Here is a 23,085-nt window from a genome sequence, read left to right on the forward strand (position 1 = left end):
TGGGGTGGCCAGTCCTCTTCTGGCTGTGCCGGGTAGAGATTATAACAGAACATGACCAAGATGTTCAAATGTTCATAAATGACCAGCATGGTCAAATAATAATAAGGCAGAACAGTTGAAACTGGAGCAGCAGCACAGTCAGGTGGACTGTTATGTGGATAATATTACCACGTACACAATTGCCCGACTGCTGACCTGGCTGTTACTGATTCTAAAACACATGCTTCAAGTTCTCGTAAGATTGTCTCAGATGGATCACTTATGGGATGGTTCTGTAATCAAACGAGTCCCTGTATACGATTACCTTGCTATTTGGGTTGATGAAGAATTTACCGTTTATAAAGAGAATACGACTGAGCTTGTTAAGAAACCTAAGATTTTACTGTGGGCTTTTTTTACTGAGGCAAACCTTGTCTCTCTAGGAATCAGATTTTGCGGTCAACTATTCTACTTGTTCTTGATTATGGTGATATTATTGCAGCGGCCTCTTCTCTTAAACTCTTGGATCTTCATAGTGCCCTTCATTTTATTCCAGGACCCAGTTTGATTACTCTTCACTGTATTCTTTACCAAAATGTTGGCTGGACCTCTTTGAAGTCACGTAGATCACACCAAACACTCCCATCTTACCGAACATCAATGTTAAGATTGAAAATGACAGGTTATCATGCCCGTTCACAGGGTTGGTTAGCTCTGGAGACTCCTTTGGTGTCTAGAGAGTTAGGTAAATCAGACTTTCATTTCCTTGCACCTTACGTGTGGAATTATCTTACAATACCCTTTAAAATTGGAGGAATTGGTGCCTCTAGGGCATTTCAGACTGTTTTCAGAAAACCTTTTTTACTGCAGAATCTGTCTGTTGCTTATGATTATGTTGAACTTTTCATGTATTGTTGCGTATAATAACGTGAATTTTGATGTGTAGTTTATTGTATTTTGAAGTGGATTGTGGTGCTGTACAGTGCTTCTCCTGGAAAAGAGACCTTGATCTCAGCATCGACTCCCTGTCAAAATAGAGGTTAAATAAAAATACCTAGACGAGAAGACGGACATAAGTGAAGCCCATCTGATGATAATGATGACTGTTCAATTTATTGAACCGCGCGGAGTGATGGATCTCTGAAATGTCCTCGTATGTAGCTAAAGTGAAGGATTAAATTGAAACTTTATCGGGAGGAAACTCCAACACGGTTGTTGAGGTAAGAGATGAAATTGAAGCCGTTAGTTGGAGAGAGAACTCCCTCTGTAGCTCATTTCTGAACGGAATAGCACGGTTGCCAGGGTGAACACTTTGGTTGAAGCATTATAGCTGGAGGAATTGTTGCATTTCCATTGTTGTTTTCGTTGCACTTGCATTCCGTAACATCTACGAATCACATTATTATTATTAATAGTCTTGACGTCAAATGGGAGAACCAAGGACACAGGTGGCTCTTAATGTTGTGAAATTCTTCCTAGTGTTTACAGAACAACTAGTTCTGAGAGATTAGAATTAGGACCTACAATTTGAATAGTAAGTAAATGTAACAAAATGGATGACTGCAGTGTAGCTGTCATTATGAGTACATGTTGTATGGATTGCTAAGGCATAAGAATATGAAAGTGTGTTAAATGTACAGTATGTAGTTCTGTACCTGTCTATTAATGTTATGTATTATGTAATTTTATATAGTTCTGTCCTTCAGCTGTAATTGACTATTAATGTTGTGTATTATGATGATGTTTTGTGTGGACCCCAGGAAGTGTAGCTTTGGCTGTAGGTAATGGGGATCCAGTCAACACCAGTGGAGGCTGCTGAGGGGAGGACGGCTCATAATAATGGCTGGAACGGAGTGAATGGAATGGCATCAAACACATGGAAACCATGTGTTTGATGTTGTTGATACCATTCCACCCATTCTGCTCCAGCCATTACCATGAGACCCTTTGGGCAGTGGTCAACGGTAGTGCACTATAAAGGAATTAGGGTACGATTTGGGACACATCCTCTAGGTGAAGTAGTTTGAACAACACTGCTAATCTTCACTAACTCAGGCAGGTCTAGTGTAGTATAGGTCTGGAAGCTGGTGAGTGTCTCTCTGTCCCCCTGTTCAAATCAAACTGAATTGTTTTCCTTTGTCTTTCCAGGCATGGGGACCCTCCAGAGGACCTCCAGCCAGCGCAATGCCATGATGTACCAAAGAAGCAACTACGCTCTGAACTCCACAGCCTCGTACGCCGAGCCCTACCGCTCTGCCCAGTACCGGCCCTCTGAGGGCAACTACGCCCGGCAGCCGGTCGTCATGGACGACGGGACCACCCGCTCGCCCTCCATAGACAGCATCCAGAAGGACCCAAGGTAAGCGGCTCAATAGGCACTAGGGACGTATTCATGACTGCACACCGTGGCAAACGTTCTACAGCAAAAAACTAAACATACACTTTTGGTTTCTCATTGGATGAATCCTGGTAGATCCGTCCCCGTTTCGGCCCGTTTGCTCCCGTTTGGTACCGACTGAATATGACCCACTGGCACTAACAGTGCTTACTGGGCTTCTATATAGTGCTGGGTCAACATTAGTGTCCTCTTACTAGTCAAACAGAAAGCCCCCCTGGGCAGACATCCAGAGCCTTAGCCGTTAAGCTACACGGACCACTCTACAATGGATCCTCAGATTCAGTGGACTGCTGCGTCTGCTCTTGCTACGGAGGCATGTGCACCATGTTTTTTTGACCCCCGAGCGCCAAACCCCTCACCTTGCACGTTGGGAGCGCTGTTCACACCCCTGTGTGTTGCTCTAGCCGAGAGCGGTAGCAAAGTCTGCTTTGCACTGTGGACTGAGGTCAGATCGACGTGCGTCCCAAACGACATCCTATTCCCTGTATACTGCACTACTTTTGTCACGACTGGTGCACTATAAAGGGAATAGGGCGCCATCTGGGACATATTCTGCGGCGGGGCTAAAAGCGCCTCAGAGAAACATGTTCCTGCATCAACTGGGCCTCAACTCGGTACCAGGGGAACTGTAGCCGTGGTGTTGGTACAACCCCCCCCAGGGTCGTTTAGATTATAATAGAATTTGATTTGATTTGATTGGAGTGGTGTCTTGCTTCATGTGACACACACGGATGCAAGGAGCATTACAGCCACGTCTGTCACGATGAGGACGCGGTGTACCTCTCGTTGCTACTGTCTCACTTCCACTTCTTCGCTACCTCCGCGTTTGTCAGAAGGCCAGCGTGAAACACACTCGCTGAAATAGAAGCAGACTTTGTCGTCTATGCTTTCTTCTTCTCGTAAAGTTCGTGGATTCCAGTAGAAGAGTTCCAGTAGACAATTCTAGGAGACGTCATTGATATGGGCCTTGCAGATGAAATGAATGAAGCTCTATTAACCGGGAGAAGCTCATGATTGTCCACAAGGCAAGACATACCTTTTAGAGTCTTCCAAATGAAACTCCCCCAGTGAAGTATCTTCCTTTCATATTGGGAGAAAAGCAATAATCCTGGAGTGTAAATAGCCGTCCATGTCATTTCCTTATTTCAGAGTCCCAGCCCTGTGGTAAGGGGGAATAGTTGTTGCGTGATGTCATCATAGTGATACGTTCGTGTTTGTGTGTGTGTCTGTCCACCTGTCTCTCTGTCCCCTATCCCTCTGTCTCTCTTTCTCCCTGCCTTTCTATCCCCGTCTCTCTTTCCCTCTGTCTCCCTGTCCCTACGTCTCCCTGTCTGTCTGTGTGTCTGACATCTCTCTTTCTGTGTCTGTGTTCCAGGGAGTTTGCGTGGCGTGACCCTGAGCTGCCTGAGGTGATTCATATGCTGCAGCACCAGTTCCCCTCGGTGCAGGCCAACGCCGCCGCATACCTGCAGCACCTGTGCTTCGGAGATAATAGAGTCAAGGCTGAGGTACGTACGCACTGCTCCCGTTCTCCCCAGCTCCACACATCCTTCATCAGTACCCAGATTGCAGTTCGCTGTGACGTGGTGCCCATCCCAGCGGGTGTGAATCTCACCTGAATTTACTTGATTCCTCACGTCCTCTCTCCTCGCCTCCATCTCAAAGCACAAAGAAGGCTTCTATCGGATCTTCTCTGATGCGCTATAAGGAGGTAAGCAGGGCAGATGCGAGGGATCAAGGAACTACAATTGAGATTCCCCCAGGGAGTGAGAGGACTGTTTTTGCAGAGGCTCTCTCCTTCTGTCTCCCTCTCTCTCTCTCTCTCTCTCTCTCTCTCTCTCTCTCTCTCTCTCTCTCTCTCTCTCTCTCTCTCTCTCTCTCTCTCTCTCTCTCTCTATCTCTATCTCTATCTCTCTCACTCCCTGACTAGGCTGGGTTGGGCTGGCCACTCCATTCCCCTCCAGCTCTCTCTGGATTTTCACGGCTCAACAGGGTGCTGGTACTGCTGCCGGAGTAATCGGCTGAAAAAGCTGATCTCAGAATCAGCAGGGGCTTCACAGCACTTAACCTATAGTGAGACACACACACACACTCTAAAATGTTTGTTTTACTATCCTTGTGGGGACCAAACTATTGATTCCCATTCAAAATCCTATTTTCCCTAACCCATAGCCCATAGCCCTAAACCTTTAACCTAACCCCAACTTTGACCACTAACCCTAATTGTAACCCTAAATCTAACCCTTAAGCCTAAATTAGCCTTTTTCCTTATGGGGACTGGCGAAATGTCCACACTTGTCCAAAATGTTTCTTGTTTTACTATCCTTGTGAGGACGTAAAAAATAATCTAAGTTTATTGGTCACACAGTTCAGCAGATGTTATAGCGGGTGCAGTAAAACGCTCACAGTATGTTACTAACGCTTACAGCATGTTACTAACGCTTACATAAGGTTACTAACGCTTACAGTAGGTTACTAACGCTTACAGTAGGTTACTATAACGCTTACAGCATGTTACTAAAACTTACAGCATGTTACTAACACTTACAGTATGTTACTAACGCTTACAGTATGTTACTAACACTTACAGTATGTTACTAACGCTTACAGTATGTTACTAACGCTTACAGTATGTTTCTAACACTTACAGCATGTTACTAACACTTACAGTATGTTACTAACGCTTACAGCATGTTACTAACGTTTACAGTAGGTTACTAACGCTTACAGCATGTTACTAACATTTACAGTAGGTTACTAACGCTTACAGTAGGTTACTAACTCTTACAGTAGGTTACTAACGCTTACAGTAGGTTACTAACGCTTACAGTATGTTGCTAACGCTTACCGTATGTTACTAACGCTTACAGTATGTTACTAACGCTTACAGTAGGTTACTAACGCTTACAGTAGGTTACTAACGCTTACAGTAGGTTACTAACGTTTACAGTAGGTTACTAACGCTCACAGTAGGTTACTAACGCTTACAGTAGGTTACTAACGCTTACAGGATGTTACTAACGCTTACAGGATGTTACTAACGCTTACAGCATGTTACTAACGCTTACAGTAGGTTACTAACGCTTACAGCATGTTACTAACGCTTACAGCATGTTACTAACGCTTACAGTAGGTTACTAACGCTTACAGCATGTTACTAACGTTTACAGTAGGTTACTAACGCTTACAGCATGTTACTAACGCTTACAGTATGTTACTAACGCTTACAGGATGTTACTAACGCTTACAGCATGTTACTAACGCTTACAGCATGTTACTAACACTCACAGTAGGTTACTAACGCTCACAGTAGGTTACTAACGCTTACAGTAGGTTACTAACGCTTACAGTATGTTACTAACGCTTACCGTATGTTACTAACGCTTACAGTAGGTTACTAACGCTTACAGTAGGTTACTAACGCTTACAGTAGGTTACTAACGCTCACAGTAGGTTACTAACGCTTACAGTAGGTTACTAACGCTTACAGTAGGTTACTAACGTTTACAGTAGGTTACTAACGCTCACAGTAGGTTACTAACGCTTACAGTAGGTTACTAACGCTTACAGGATGTTACTAACGCTTACAGCATGTTACTAACGCTTACAGCATGTTACTAACACTCACAGTAGGTTACTAACGCTCACAGTAGGTTACTAACGCTTACAGTAGGTTACTAACGCTTACAGTAGGTTACTAACGCTTACAGTAGGTTACTAACGCTTACAGTATGTTACTAACGCTTACAGCATGTTACTAACGCTTACAGCATGTTACTAACGCTCACAGTAGGTTACTAACGCTCACAGTAGGTTACTAACGCTCACAGTATGTTACTAATGCTCACAGTAGGTTACTAACGCTCACAGTAGGTTACTAACGCTCACAGTAGGTTACTAACGCTTACAGTAGGTTACTAACGCTTACAGTAGGTTACTAACGCTTACAGTAGGTTACTAACGCTTACAGTATGTTACTAACGCTTACAGCATGTTACTAACGCTTACAGCATGTTACTAACGCTCACAGTAGGTTACTAACGCTCACAGTAGGTTACTAACGCTCACAGTAGGTTACTAATGCTCACAGTAGGTTACTAACGCTTACAGTATGTTACTAACGCTTACAGCATGTTACTAACGCTCACAGTAGGTTACTAACGCTCACAGTAGGTTACTAACGCTCACAGTAGGTTACTAACGCTCACAGTAGGTTACTAACGCTCACAGTAGGTTACTAACGCTTACAGTAGGTTACTAACGCTTCCAGTAGGTTACTAACGCTTACAGTAGGTTACTAACGCTTACAGCATGTTACTAATGCTCACAGTAGGTTACTAACGCTTACAGTATGTTACTAACGCTTACAGTAGGTTACTAACGCTTACAGTAGGTTACTAACGCTTACAGTAGGTTACTAACGCTTACAGTAGGTTACTAACGCTTACAGCATGTTACTAACGCTCACAGTAGGTTACTAACGCTCACAGTAGGTTACTAACGCTCACAGTAGGTTACTAACGCTCACAGTAGGTTACTAATGCTCACAGTAGGTTACTAACGCTTACAGTAGGTTACTAACGCTTACAGTAGGTTACTAACGCTCACAGTAGGTTACTAACGCTCACAGTAGGTTACTAACGCTCACAGTAGGTTACTAATGCTCACAGTAGGTTACTAACGCTTACAGTATGTTACTAACGCTTACAGCATGTTACTAACGCTCACAGTAGGTTACTAACGCTCACAGTAGGTTACTAACGCTCACAGTAGGTTACTAATGCTCACAGTAGGTTACTAACGCTTACAGTAGGTTACTAACGCTTACAGCATGTTACTAACGCTCACAGTAGGTTACTAACGCTCACAGTAGGTTACTAACGCTCACAGTAGGTTACTAACGCTCACAGTAGGTTACTAACGCTCACAGTAGGTTACTAACGCTTACAGTAGGTTACTAACGCTTCCAGTAGGTTACTAACGCTTACAGTAGGTTACTAACGCTTACAGCATGTTACTAATGCTCACAGTAGGTTACTAACGCTTACAGTATGTTACTAACGCTTACAGTAGGTTACTACTACAGTAGGTTACTAACGCTTACAGTAGGTTACTAACGCTTACAGTAGGTTACTAACGCTTACAGCATGTTACTAACGTTTACAGTAGGTTACTAACGCTCACAGTAGGTTACTAACGCTTACAGTAGGTTACTAACGCTTACAGTATGGTTACCGTATGTTACTAACGCTTACAGTAGGTTACTAACGCTTACAGTAGGTTACTAACGCTTACAGTAGGTTACTAACGCTCACAGTAGGTTACTAACGTACACTAGGTTACTAACGCTTACAGTAGGTTACTAACGTTTACAGTAGGTTACTAACGCTCACAGTAGGTTACTAACGCTTACAGTAGGTTACTAACGCTTACAGGATGTTACTAACGCTTACAGCATGTTACTAACGCTTACAGCATGTTACTAACACTCACAGTAGGTTACTAACGCTCACAGTAGGTTACTAACGCTTACAGTAGGTTACTAACGCTTACAGTAGGTTACTAACGCTTACAGTAGGTTACTAACGCTTACAGTATGTTACTAACGCTTACAGCATGTTACTAACGCTTACAGCATGTTACTAACGCTCACAGTAGGTTACTAACGCTCACAGTAGGTTACTAACGCTCACAGTATGTTACTAATGCTCACAGTAGGTTACTAACGCTCACAGTAGGTTACTAACGCTCACAGTAGGTTACTTACAGTAGGTTACTAACGCTTACAGTAGGTTACTAACGCTTACAGTAGGTTACTAACGCTACAGTATGTTACTAATACAGCATGTTACTAAAACATGTTACTAACAAACAGTAGGTTACTAATCACAGTAGGTTATAACGCTCACAGTAGGTTACTAATGCTCACAGTAGGTTACTAATACAGTATGTTACTAACGCTACAGCATGTTACTAACGCTCACAGTAGGTTACTAACGCTCACAGTAGGTTACTAACGCTCACAGTAGGTTACTAACGCTCACAGTAGGTTACTAACGCTCACAGTAGGTTACTAACGCTTACAGTAGGTTACTAACGCTTCCAGTAGGTTACTAACGCTTACAGTAGGTTACTAACGCTTACAGCATGTTACTAATGCTCACAGTAGGTTACTAACGCTTACAGTATGTTACTAACGCTTACAGTAGGTTACTAACGCTTACAGTAGGTTACTAACGCTTACAGTAGGTTACTAACGCTTACAGTAGGTTACTACGCTTACAGCATGTTACTAACGCTCACAGTAGGTTAACGCTCACAGTAGGTTACTAAGTCACAGTAGGTTACTAACGCTCACAGTAGGTTACTAATGCTCACAGTAGGTTACTAAACAGTAGGTTACTAAAGCATGTTACTAAATAGGTACAGTAGGTTACTAATGATAGGTTAGCTTACAGTATGTTACTAACGCTTACAGCATGTTACTAACGCTCACAGTAGGTTACTAACGCTCACAGTAGGTTACTAACGCTCACAGTAGGTTACTAATGCTCACAGTAGGTTACTAACGCTTACAGTAGGTTACTAACGCTTACAGTATGTTACTAACGCTTACAGTAGGTTACTAACGCTTACAGCATGTTACTAACGCTTACAGTAGGTTACTAACACTTACAGTAGGTTACTAGTGCATACAGTAGGTTACTAACGCTTACAGTAGGTTACTAACGCTTACAGCATGTTACTAACGCTTACAGCATGTTACTAATGCTTACAGTAGGTTACTAATGCTTACAGTAGGTTACTAACGCTTACAGGATGTCACTAACGCTTACAGTATGTTACTAACGCTTACAGTAGGTTACTAACGCTTACAGTAGGTTAGTAATGCTTACAGTAGGTTACTAACGCTTACAGTAGGTTACTAACGCTTACAGCATGTTACTAACGCTTACAGTATGTTACTAACGCTTACCGTATGTTACTAACGCTTACCGTATGTTACTAACGCTTACCGTATGTTACTAACGCTTACAGTAGGTTACTAATGCTTACAGTAGGTTACTAGCTCCTAATAATGTACACAAACAGGTACACAAATAATCAATACAAATAAAAAAGCAGAAAGAACAACAGGAAATGAAGAAATGTCTCCAGGAATCCAATTTTAACAACCCAAATAGCACCGCGACGAGTGATCCAAATGCAGTCTATATGTGATCCAAATGCAGTCTATATGCAGTCTACACTGGATGAATTTGCACTAGACATACTAGGAATGATAAGTACAGCCGTAGATATATTAGCATGAGCTTTGTCGAGAATCCAGTACATGAATACATATGTGGTGGAGTGTATAAACAGTGTAACTAAAGTTCAATGTACAGTAGTAGATATATTAGCATGAACTTTGTCGAGAATCCAGTATATGAATACACAGTACAATTATTATTATTATTATTAAAACCCCATAGCAAAATGGATATAATCATATACAGTATATGCATGTAAATAGAAAGGGTGTGTACAGCAGTAGACATATAGGATGAGCCATGACTAGAAAACAGTATATTCATAGGAAGTGGATAAAACAGTGTGTAAACATTATTAAAGTGACCAGTGTTCCATGACTATGTACATAAGGTTACTAACGCTTACAGTAGGTTACTAACGCTTACAGCATGTTACTAACGCTTACAGCATGTTACTAATGCTTACAGTAGGTTACTAATGCTTACAGTAGGTTACTAACGCTTACAGGATGTTACTAACGCTTACAGTATGTTACTAACGCTTACAGTAGGTTACTAACGCTTACAGTAGGTTACTAACGCTTACAGTAGGTTACTAATGCTTACAGTAGGTTACTAACGCTTACAGTAGGTTACTAACGCTTACAGTAGGTTACTAACGCTTACAGCATGTTACTAACGCTTACCGTATGTTACTAACGCTTACCGTATGTTACTAACGCTTACCGTATGTTACTAACGCTTCCAGTAGGTTACTAATGCTTACAGTAGGTTACTAGCTCCTAATAATGTACACAAACAGGTACACAAATAATCAATACAAATAAAAAAGCAGAAAGAACAACAGGAAATGAAGAAATGTCTCCAGGAATCCAATTTTAACAACCCAAATAGCACCGCGACGAGTGATCCAAATGCAGTCTATATGTATCTACACTGGATGAATTTGCACTAGACATACTAGGAATGATAAGTACAGCCGTAGATATATTAGCATGAGCTTTGTCGAGAATCCAGTACATGAATACATATGTGGTGGAGTGTATAAACAGTGTAACTAAAGTTCAATGTACAGTAGTAGATATATTAGCATGAACTTTGTCGAGAATCCAGTATATGAATACACAGTACAAAACCCCATAGCAAAATGGATATAATCATATACAGTATATGCATGTAAATAGAAAGGGTGTGTACAGCAGTAGACATATAGGATGAGCCATGACTAGAAAACAGTATATTCATAGGAAGTGGATAAAACAGTGTGTAAACATTATTAAAGTGACCAGTGTTCCATGACTATGTACATAAGGCAGCAGCCTCTAAGGTGAAGTCTTGAGTATCGTGTGGTAGCTGGATAATGACAGTGTCTGAGGTATAGGGCAGGGTACCGGGTGGAGGCCGGCTAGTGGTGCCTCTTCATCAGTCAGATGGCCGGGAGATAGAAGCCGTTTATCAGTCTCACGGTCCCAGCTTTGATGCACCTGTCTCAGCCTTCGAGACAGTAGCGTGGGGGGGTTGGGGGGTAGGGCAGGCCGGGGCTCGACTATTGGTCTCAACAAGGATAGTAAAACCAAAAGCACACAGCCACACACACGCACGCAAGCGCACACACAACGAAGAATTTGTTTTTGGTTTTTACTAAGACAAACACGCACACACACACAGTATCTCTTTCTGTGTGTGTCTCTCTCTCTCTCTCTCTCTCTCTCTCTCTCTCTCTCTCTCTCTCTCTCTCTCTCTCTCTCTCTCTCTCTCTCTCTCTCTCTCTCTCTCTCTCTCTCTCTCTCTCTCTCTCTCTCTCTCTCTCTCTCTCAATTCAATTCAATTCAATTCAAGGGCTTTATTGGCATGGGAAACATGTGTTAACATTGCCAAAGCAAGTGAGGTAGACAACATACAAAGTGAATATATAAAGTGAAAAACAACAAAAATTAACAGTAAACATTACACATACAGAAGTTTAAAAACAGTAAAGACATTACAAATATCATATTATATATATATATACAATGTACAAATAGTTAAAGGACACAAGATAAAATGAATAAGCATAAATGTTGCTTGTATTTACAATGGTGTTTGTTCTTCACTGGTTGCCCTTTTCTCGTGGCAACAGGTCTCTCTCTCTCTCTCTCTCTCTCTCTCTCTCTCTCTCTCTCTCTCTCTCTCTCTCTCTCTCTCTCTCTCTCGGTCACACAGTCATACATTACGAAGACACCCATTTCAAGTATTTCAAGGAAAGCACATTGAGTCTTTTCTAGGTTTTGATAAGAGGCAACTAACCGTCAGCTCAGCAGATGTTGTTTTTTCTTTTCTTCTAAACCCCAAAGGTGCAGAAAGTCAACTCGTTGAAATCTATTCGTACGTCGAAAGATGCATAAGAATGCTATTGTTTACTCCATCTCCTTAAGTTACTGCAGCACTTGCACTATGAGTTTCAGACCTTGTATCCACCCTAGAGTTTAGGCATTCTATGTGAACACTAAAGATTTGCTTGACATTTTCCATATTTCCTTCATCTGGTATGAAGAAAGCTATTCTCTCCCCATCCCGGCTTAAGCTACATCAATAAATGCAACGCCTAGATTGTGTAATGGAGACCATCATGTCATCTTATAATATCCATCCACCTTAGAATATTCCCCCTGCTTGTTGTTGATCCCCGTTCTCTTGTGGTTTTGTTTGCTGTGGAAGCCAATGAGTTATGTGTTCAGGGCATTCTTAGTAACACTGTTATAACCCCACCTCTGCAGGTGTGCCGTCTCGGGGGCATCAAGCACTTGGTGGACCTACTAGACCACAAAACCCTAGAGGTCCAGAGGAACGCCTGTGGCGCTCTGAGGAACCTGGTCTACGGGAAAGCCACGGACGACAACAAGGTCGCCGTGAGAAACGCAGGTGGCGTCCCCGCTTTGCTCAGACTGCTGAGGAAGACGGTGGACGCTGAAGTGAGGGAGCTGGTCACGGGTAAGGGAGTGTGTGTGTGTGTGTGTGTGTGTGTGTGTGTGTGTGTGTGTGTGTGTGTGTGTGTGTGTGTGTGTGTGTGTGTGTGTGTGTGTGTGTGTGTGTGTGTGTGTGTGTGTGTGTGTGTGTGTGTGTGTGTGTGTGTTATGTGTGTGTGCGCTTGCATGTGCATGGTGAATTCACACCGAGTATGTCTGTGTGCGTGCACGTGTGTATGAGCTTGCGTGCATGCATAGTGAATTCGCTCTGTGCTCACGTGCGCTTGCGTATGTGTGTGTGTGTCTCTCTGCCTCTCTGGGTGAGAAAGGTGTGTTTCTTTCAAATGGCCTCTTTAACCCTGAACCCCTGTGGACCGGGCCTTTCCACACCACAGCTCTGTGTGTTATTCTCTCGCTTTGCCATCTGGCATATTCACAAAGGTCACATTTCCCACAGTTCCATGTTGTTCCACTCATTCATTATTCAGTGACGTTTGCACGAATCAGATCCACTGGAGATCCACTCCAGGGTTTTTGTGGGTCAGGAACATTACTACACAACCTAAAGTAGAGCTGTTCAATTATTCACCTTCTCGCCTGCCTGCCCGTCCTCCCCTTCACCAGTCAATTGGCATGAGTCACTGCCTGTGTCCCGTCATGCACCCTATTCACTATATAGTGCACTACTGCTGACCGGCCCTGGTGACAAGTAGTGCACTATGAAGGGAAAAGCCACTGTGCATGCTAGTCTGGTCGGTAGTCGCTGTCTTTCGTAGCAGGGGGTCGGAGTCCCTCGCTAGCCTCCCCTGGGTCGTGTTCGGGTAGACAGGAAATGGGCGATGGCGCTCTAAAACCGGAGGAGGGTACTGCCTGAACTTTCCAATGAGAACGCTAGTTATTCCGTTTGCCGTTTCAAAACGTCAGATGGGTTGTTTTTTTATACCCTGAACAGGGGCCCTGGGATGGGGAGATCGGAGATTCAGTTGCTGCTAGTTGTGTGATCACAAACCGACCTTGTCGTTTGAGCGGACACTCGTTTCCCGGTGCACACGGTGCAGTTTTCCCCGTGTGGCTGGAGCTCTGCAAACAGGGTATAAATCCAAGTTGTTTAGGATCAAGGAGGAGTATTACAGAAATAAGCAAGCCAAGATGTTTGGCTCCCAGGTGGCTGAATCAGCTGTTTGTATACAGCTCAGCTCCTGCTCTACTCTGTCTCTCGCCGTAGCTCAGGTTACAGTGTAATGGGTCCTTCAGGCTACCAATACACGGGGAGCGCCAGCAAAATGCAGCGTCCATTTGCTCCTTTCTGCAGCAATACATTGTGGAAGTGAAGTGGAGATATGGCTTGAGTCTCATGTGGTTTTCCCTCCACAACAGAATCCCGCACTGAGCAAATTTCCTGTTTGCTGAGCGTGAAGTTGAACACTGTGAATATTCTGTGCAACATCCGGGGGCGCGCGATGACTGTGAACACTGAGGCTGTACCCGCTTTAAGTTAGTTTTAACAGTGGTCAAGTAGGCTACTGTGGCTACTGTGGCTATTTGACCATAATGTAGGCCTACTAGAGTGGGCTACCATCAAAAACAATGGAGGAAATGCATCCCGTAACATTTTAACATGGAAATAGCTGTTCTATGTCTGAAAATGTTGTTGTGTTGTTTGATGCAAGGAACCACTTTACAAAATAAAATGCATTATTATTCCCATACCACTATTACAGAGAATCACACAAATTATGCTGCCCTCTGCCTATTGGCTACTTAGCTTCTAAAAGCCTGTCTCAAAATACAACACTGCCCCTTTAAGACATATAAAAAGCTCTTTTCCTGACTGACTTTTCGAAGATGTCTAGAAATGTACACGTTTTGTGCTCTTGTAGGATCCCTCCTCTATTGCTGACTACAAATTATTTATAACTGAGCTAATAACTCACTAACTAGCAAAGGATATGAACAAATGTGCACATGTGGCTACATGCAGCTCTCGCTTTGATCTGACAACAATCTACTCACATCACTCATGCTGTGTAGAGTAAGGCTGAGGCGTATGTATGTGTCAAAGCAATAGAATCCTACTCCAAAGCAATAGAATCCTACTCCGATGCATTCTGCCTACAACAAAATCTCTTGCATAGTTCGTTTTGCGTACTAAGTGTCGCATAGTTCGCTTTGTTTCGGTATGTTGCGTTGAAAGTGGCTAATATTGCGTTGATTCGATCCCAATTCCCCACAGTGAAGGGAAACATTGATGGTGTTAACTAAGGAGGAAAACTCTAGAAAGTTCCGTGATGTTCAATCTCTCAAATCAAATTCATTTGTCACGTGCCGAATACAACAGTGAAATGCTTACTTACAAGCCCTTAACCAACAATGTCATTTTAAGAAAAGTGTTAAGTAAAAAATAGATAAGTAAAAAATGTAAATGTAATAATTAAAGAGCAGCAGTAAAATAACACTAGCGAGGCTATATACAGGGGTACCGGTACAGGTTAGTCGAGGTAATTGAGGTAATATGAACATGTAGGGAGAGTTAAAGTGACTATGCATAGATAATAAACAGAGAGTAGCAGCAGTGTAAAAGATGGGGGGGGTAATCATTTGATTACCTGTTTAGGAGTCATATGGCTTGGGGTAAGAAGCTGTTAAGAAGCCATTTGGACCTAGACTTGGAGTTCCGGTACCGCTTGCCATGCGGTAGCAGAGACAACAGACTATGACTAGGTTGGCTGGAGTCTTTGTCAATTTGTAGGGCCTTCCACAATCATCTCCTTTGTCTTGGTCACGTTAAGGGAGAGGTTGTTATCCTGGCACCACACGGCCAGGTCTCTGACCTCCTCCCTATAGGCTGTCTTATCGTTGTAGGTGATCAGGCCTACCCTCGTTGTGTCATCGGCAAACTTAATGATGGTGCTGGAGTCGTGCCTGGCCATGTAGTCATGAATGAACAGGGAGTACAGGAGGGGACTGAGCACACACCCATGAGGGTCCCCCGTGTTGAGGATCAGCGTGGCAGATGTGTTGTTACCTACCCTTACCAACTGGGGGCGGCCCGTCAGGAAGTCCAGGATCCAGTTGCGGAGGGAGGTGTTTAGTCCCAGGGACCTTAGCTTAGTGATGAGCTTTGAGGGCACTATGGTGTTGAACACTGAGCTGTAGTCAATGAATAGCATTCTCACATAGGTGTTCCTTTTGTCAAGGTGGGAAAGGCCAGTGTTGAGTGCAATAGAGATTGCATCATCTGTGGATCTGTTGGGGCGGTATGCAAATTGAAGTGTGTCTAGGGTTTCTGGGATAATGGTGTTGATGTGAGCCATGACCAGCCTTTCAAAGCACTTCATGGCTACAGACGTGAGTGCTACGTGTTGGTAGTTACCTTCGTGTTCTTGGGCACAGGAATTATGGTGGTCTGCTTGAAACATGTTGGTATTACAGACTCCGTCAGGGACAGGTTGAAAATGTCAGTGAAGACACTTGCTAGTTGGTCAGCGCATGCTTGCAGTACACGTCCTGGTAATCCGTCTGGTCCTGCGGCCTTCTGAATGTTGACCTGTTTAAAGGTCTTACTCACATCCGCTAAGGAGAGCGTGATCACACAGTCGTCCGGAACTGCTAATTCTCTCATGCATGCTTCAGCGTTTCTTGCCTCGAAACGAGCATAGAAGTAATTTAGCTTGTCTAGTAGGCTCAAGTCACTGGGTAGCTCGTGTCTGTGCTTCCCTTTGTAGTCTGTAATAGTTTGCAAGCTCTGCCACATCCGACGAGCGTCGGAGCCGGTGTAGTACATTTCAATAGTAGTCCTGTGTTGATGCTTTGCCTGTTTGATGGTTCGTCAGAGGGCATAGCGGGATCTCTTATAAGCTTTCGGGTTAAAGTCTCGCTCCTTGAAAGCGGCAGCTCTACCCTTTAGCTCAGTGCGAATGTTGCCTGTAATCCATGGCTTCTGGTTGGGGTATTTACGTACAGTCACTGTAGGGATGACATCATCAATGCACTTATTGATAAAGCCAGTGACTGATGTGGTGTCCTCCTCAATGCCATCGGAAGAATCCTAGAACATATTCCAGTCTGTGCTATTAAAACAGTCCTGTAGCTTAGCATCTGCATCATCTGACCACTTCTTTATTGACCAAGTCACTGGTGCTTCCTGCTTTAGTTTTTGCTTGTAAACAGGAATCAGAAGGATATAATTATGGTCAGATTTGCCAAGTAGAGGGCGAGGGAGAGCTTTGTACGCATCACTGTTTGAGGAGTAAAGGTGGTATTGAGTTTGTTTTCCCTCTGGTTGCACATTTAACATGCTGGTAGAAATTTGCATTAAAGTCTGCGGCCACTAGGAGTGCCGCCTCCGAGATGAGCGTTTTCCTGTTTCCTTATGGCCGTATACAGCTCATTGTGTACGGTCTTAGTGCCAGCATCAGTTTGTGGTGGTAAATAGACAGCTATGAAGAATAAAGATCAAAACTCTCTTTGTAAATGGTGTGGTCTACAGCTTATCATGAGATAAGCTTATCATCACCTCAGGCGTGCAAAACCTCAAGACTTACGATTCGATTTCGTGCAACAGCTGGTGTTTACAAATATACACAGACCTCCACCCCTTGTCTTACCGACGGCGGCTGTTCTATCTTGCCGATGCAGCATAAAACCCGCCAGCTGTATGTTTTTCATGTCGTTCAGCCACAACTTGGTGAAACATAAGATATTACAGTTTTTAATGTCCGTTGTTAGTATATACGTGATCGTAGTTCGTCTATTTTGTTATCCAACGATTGTACATTGGCTAATAGGACTGAAGGTAAAGGCAGATTACCCAATCGCCGTCGGATAGTTACAAGGCACCCCCATTGCGTCCGACTCGTTAAAGAAAGAATCTTCTTCCAGTACGCGGTGAGTAATCGCTGTCCTGATATCTAGAAGCTCTTTTCGGTCATAAGAGACAGTGGCAGAAACATTATGTACAGAATAAGTTTCAAATAGTGCAAAAAAACACACACAATAGCACAATTGGTTAGGAGACAGCAGCCGTCTCCTCCGACGCCATTGTCCAGTGCCATTTTGGATGCAGATGTTGTTTGAGACGGTTATAGTGTACTCAGTGTGCCCATCTCTGAGCAGGATATGTTTGTTCCCCTGTGTGTCAATGGCCCCTTATTCTGTTATTAGTCCAGTGGATCATCAGCCATGCTCCATGTGAGCTACTAATGGAGCCACCGTCTCTCTTCTCTAATCAGGTCAGGGGTTCATGTTGTGGGGGACATGTCAAGCCGTCTAGACCTGGTCCCTGGCTCCCACAGCAGCTGTTGTGGTTATGGCCTGTCCTCACAAGGCTTCTGAGATCAAAGTGCCAGGCCTCCCCTGGCTGTTGTCACCCCAGTGGCAGTACAGGTGTCACCTGGCGCCTACAGTTGGAGCAGCATCTGTACACACACACACACGCTGGCACACACACACACAGCCTGGCCCTTGCCCGACCTTGCTGCTCCGAGCAGCACACAGGGGCCCTGTCCTACAAAGCACTGTCTGTCCGTATGTGACCCGCTGTCACAACTACAACCACCGACCAACCAGGGAAGGACCAACCACCAACCGACACAACCAGGAAAGGATCAAAATCACATTAGTTTGTGTGTGTGTGTGTGTGGGATCATTGCTCCTGTGTCCCTATGTAGCTTCCCTTAAATAGAAGTGTCTATGTTTAGATGGTAAAGCAGGTACAGGGCTAACCTTGGGCCTTGTGTTGAGTGTTTTTCCAGACAGCTGTAGGGAAATCAGGCCGACAGCGCTCATCTCTAATCAGCGTTCCTTTGAAATTGAACAGAGCTCATCAAGCGGGACACACTGGAGCTGCTGCAAAGCCTCCATTTCCTCAGATGTAGGGCAGAGTACAGATTGTCATCTTGCTCACTCTGCAGCCGCTCTGCAAATGTATTGAGACTTCAGGCACACAGTTATACTGTAGTCAGCCACACCCTACAGACTGGGAGGAAACAAAAACGATTTTCTACTAACCGCTAGTCTACACACAGCTCTCCGCTCTGCCCCCCACTGGCCCAGGGTCGAGTAACAGTGTCAAAGCTAGTCTTGATTTTTTAATAATGAATGTCGGAGCAAGCCTTCGGCTTTGAGCGGACACAAGACTGTCCAGGGCTGCGTCCCCGAATGGCAGGGGCACCCTATTTCATATGGCCTCTGGTCAAAAGTAGTGCACTACATAGGTAATAGGGTGTTATTTGAGTCTAGTATCGCAATGGATCTACATGCCTATCACACCTCTATAGCAAAGAGCATGTAAACTCTCAGAGTCAACTGATGCCTGGGCCTATGCCCATTCATTCATCTACCCAATCAGAGCCTGTTCATACCTGACCACACCCTTACTCTGGCCAATCAGAAGCGGCTAAACACCTGACCCACACTAGCTCGGTACTGTAAGGGCTATCCTGGCTTCAACACTTAATTCAAGCAGACTGTAACTGAATAACAAGCTCAGTGGAGATTTCATTATGGGGCGGAATGGAGCCCTTTAGCCAGGTCACTGCTTTCCAAGCTATGAGAGAGCGCCACACACACTACCCCCCCCCCCCCCCCACACACACACTCCCTAACTTTAGAAATCTAGGCCACAGTCAAATGATTTTGTCTTTCGAGGATTGATTCGAAGACGGATGAATGGCTCCCGTGTCACAGCGTATTTCCTCTTCAGCTTGGGTATTCGTTTACATTGGGGCTAGTGTTCCCGCACCTAGCCACAAACACACACACACACACACACACACACACACACACACACACACACACACACACACACACACACACACACACACACACACACACACACACACACACACACACACACACACACACACACACACACACACACACACACACACACACACACACACACACACACACACACACACACACACAGACAGTAGCTTGTATAGGACTGAGCCAAGATCTGAGAGATCAAGCCTCATTCACACAGCCTGTTCCCTTTGACTGTCAGAATGTGACACATGGGCGTTTACCCCTGTCAGTCACACCTCACTGGGCTCTGCTGCCCGATTTATCCCAAGACTACGGCGGCCAGGCAGCTTCCACAGGGTCAGTTTAAAAGCTGGACGGTTAGCGGCTTCTTCAAATAGAGCTTTGGGCCGATGAGGAGGAACTAGGATGGCTACTGGGACAGACCTGGGACATTTCAGTTTGCCTAAAGTGCTAGACCAGCACTGCGCGTGCGTTTGTGTTATCTCTACATTACAAGGCCCTCTGTCTGAGGGAATTCACTAAACAGCCATCGGAGAAAGACAAACTAAGGAAGGCTATAGGCTAAGCTAGTAGAGAAAGGCGCTCAATCACCGCGGGGAGGTTTTATTGAAATGAATCCCAGGGCCTGAGCATACACGTTATAGCGTCGGTATGCAGCCCAACACGGTCCTGGCAGGAGCAGATAAGAGGCTTCATCGGCTGAATGTTAACCGTGGAGAGAGATGCTTTCATGGGTAAACAGGGTAACTCAAAGATAGGGACGGAGCAGATATTATTTGGGCCACAGACAGATCTGTCTCTATAATGCCTTGCTGGCATCCTCTTTATATTGTGCCCTTGGGCTGTAGTAACGGGCGCGATGATCTCCAATAGTTTCATTGGAGAGAAGATAAGAGAGACCAGTGTCTAGGAAACACAGGCTACACACACTGTGGTGGAAATGCGAGAGCTCAAGGAAACCACGAGGATTACTTGTACACACACACACACACACACACACACACACACACACACACACACACACACACACACACACACACACACACACACACACACACACACACACACACACACACACACACACACACACACACACACACACACACACACACACACACACACCAGTGTTTCACTATATTAACACACACGGGCCACCACTGCAAACACACACACACAAAAGATATGATTTCAGGATACAGTTTTCTGTGTACACAAACCAGGCACACACGCAAAAATATACACCAGTGTTTTAAATGAGATCATCTATATTAATTTAGCAGTTAAAGGATCATCTTTGAGGGCCACCACTGCTAAACCGTTTGCCGCCACTCCAAAAGATATGATTTCAGGATGGTAAAAAGTTTTCTGTGTAAACTTAAACCAGAGACAAAACACGTCAAAAATATAATGGAGCTATATGTTGTTAAATGAGATCATCTTTGAGAACTAACTATCGGCAAAATAAAAACTAGATGGTCAGCGAGAATCGACAATTCCCCAAAATGTCATGGCACGGGGCCCCTATTGTTTTCGCTATAATGTTTGAGTCACTCAGATAGCATAAGGACACGGGATAAGCCATGGAAAAATGTGTAGAATTTCATGCTTGCCTATCCTCACACACAACCAAAGAGATCTGCCAGTCAGCGAGGTGTAGATAATTCTCTTTTGCTCTGCCCACAGCAGGAGATAGCAGCTATACATGCATCCCAAATGGCACCCTATTCCCTATATAGTGCACTACTTTTGTCCAGGGCCCATAGGGTTTCCATTGGGATCTGGTCAGCGGTTGTGCACTACATAGGGAATAAGGAGCCATAGGGCTCTGTTCAAAAGTATCACACTACATAGGGAACAGGGTACCATTTCAGACATATTCTACGTCTCGCTCGCTGCCTGTGGTTAGATAGGAGCCGAGCTGCAGCCCGGTCCAAGGTTAGTGACGCCCTGCTGCCAGTCACGGCCATCTGATATAAAGACCAGGCTCCACACGGGGTCATCTGGAGCAGATGAAGCATCAAATACTGTATACTAGAAGTATCACTGGTTAGCATACACGCATTTCAAATGAATAAAATGATGACGTGATATCGGGAAGACATGCTCCGTTATTCATATGATACGTTTTAAACCGCTGAGCCGGTGCCATATGCTGTTTGTGTTCATTTCCAGTGAAACGTCTTCCTCGGTTGCCTGCAGGATATGTAATGCTTCTAAGGATCTATTTGATCCAGATGCCCGACGTCTCACAGCTGGAGGATGGGTTTCATTTGTGACGAGGGCTATTATTTTTCCTTTGGTCCTCTCGTCTCTGTGTGTGTGTGTGTGTGTGTGTGTGTGTGTGTGTGTGTGTGTGTGTGTGTGTGTGTGTGTGTGTGTGTGTGTGTGTGTGTGTGTGTGTGTGTGTGTGTGTGTGTGTGTGTGTGTGTGTGTGTGTGTGTGTGTGTGCTGAGCTATAAAGAAAAAAGCCCTGGTCCTCGGCAGCTCTGTGGGGCTAGCCTAACTGCACATGACAGCTGACAACCAGGAGTTTGTGGCTCTGTCTCTAACATGTCCCCTCCCTCCCCTTCCTCCGTCTTCCCTGCAGGGGTGCTGTGGAACCTGTCCTCCTGTGACTCCGTCAAGATGACAATCATTCGGGATGCCTTAACTACTCTGACCAACACTGTGATCATACCCCATTCCGGGTGGAGCAGCTCGACATTCGACGAGGACCACAAACTCAAATTCCACTCGTCTCTGGTCCTGAGGAACACCAGCGGCTGTATGAGGTAGCGGACATTTTGTGTATGATGATACCACCCCCTTCTGGATGTGTCGAGCTCCTGCAGCCAGGTTCATATTTGAACAAGGCCTTCCAACGCGAGTTATGACTAGGGAATGAGACGAACCTGCCCCTGGGGACTTACAAATAATGTGTTGTAAACAGGTCATCTATGGCAGTATTATTATTTATTTTTTAAATACACAGTGACAGAAAGTCTGTGTACCGTGTGTTTACAGCTAATGTCCCACTGGGCACTGACGTCAGTTCAACGTCTAGTTTTGATTTACATTTGGTTGAGTTGTCACTTAACGTGAGAGTCAACCAAGAATGTCACCCGTCATTGGATTTAGGTTAAATGAGTCAGTCCGTTGTGGTTACACAGTCCGACAGTGTAGAGGGTAAAAAAACTCCCCAGCCATAGGAAAGGGTATTCTGGCTCTCCAGCCACCCTCCCAGGGCCCTTCCTTTGAAGGCAGTGTATGCGCCCCAAATGGCAACCTATTCCCTATTTTGTAAACTACTTTTGGCCAGTACCCTATGGGCCCTAGTCGAAAGTTCTGCACGAAATAGGGAAGAGGTTGCCGTTAGGGACGGATGCCAGTCAGTGAATGGTGGAGTTTGTTCTCTAATTGGTGACAACAAATGGAGCTGTGCTCTGAGCGAGCTCAGTTAGGCTCTCATTTCCCCCTCCAAAGCACTCATAACGGCATCACCCAGGCCGACCAGAGAGCCTCATCCATTATGGATGAGACGGCACAAGTAAAAACCCCACAACACACACCAGAGTCGCGCTAGGGGAACAAACACACACAGTTTATCTATGTCCCAAATACTACCCTATTCCCTTTATAGTGCACTACCTTAAACCGAGTCTTATGGGCCCTGGTTGAAAGCAGTGCACTGAATAGGGTAGCATTTGGGACAATGCTGTGTTTTAAGTGGCTGTTTGGTTATGTTGCTGGGCCATCTTTGTGT

The 23,085-nt window shown here is 44.6% G+C and overlaps 1 protein-coding gene across 6 annotated transcripts in view; it reads left to right on the forward strand.

Annotated features, from left to right (window-relative positions):
• Window positions 1–23,085, forward strand: part of LOC124042212 (plakophilin-4-like) — a 119,150-nt gene that overhangs the window by 85,023 nt on the left and 11,042 nt on the right. For all 6 annotated transcript variants that reach the window (XM_046360630.1, XM_046360638.1, XM_046360643.1 and 3 more), the window contains 4 exons: window positions 2,128–2,338; window positions 3,753–3,885; window positions 12,387–12,600; window positions 21,931–22,114. In XM_046360630.1, coding sequence (XP_046216586.1) covers window positions 2,128–2,338; window positions 3,753–3,885; window positions 12,387–12,600; window positions 21,931–22,114 — 742 coding nt within the window. The remainder of the gene's footprint in view (window positions 1–2,127; window positions 2,339–3,752; window positions 3,886–12,386; window positions 12,601–21,930; window positions 22,115–23,085) is intronic.

This window comes from Oncorhynchus gorbuscha, linkage group LG01, assembly GCF_021184085.1.
Source record: "Oncorhynchus gorbuscha isolate QuinsamMale2020 ecotype Even-year linkage group LG01, OgorEven_v1.0, whole genome shotgun sequence".
Lineage (NCBI taxonomy): Eukaryota > Metazoa > Chordata > Actinopteri > Salmoniformes > Salmonidae > Oncorhynchus > Oncorhynchus gorbuscha.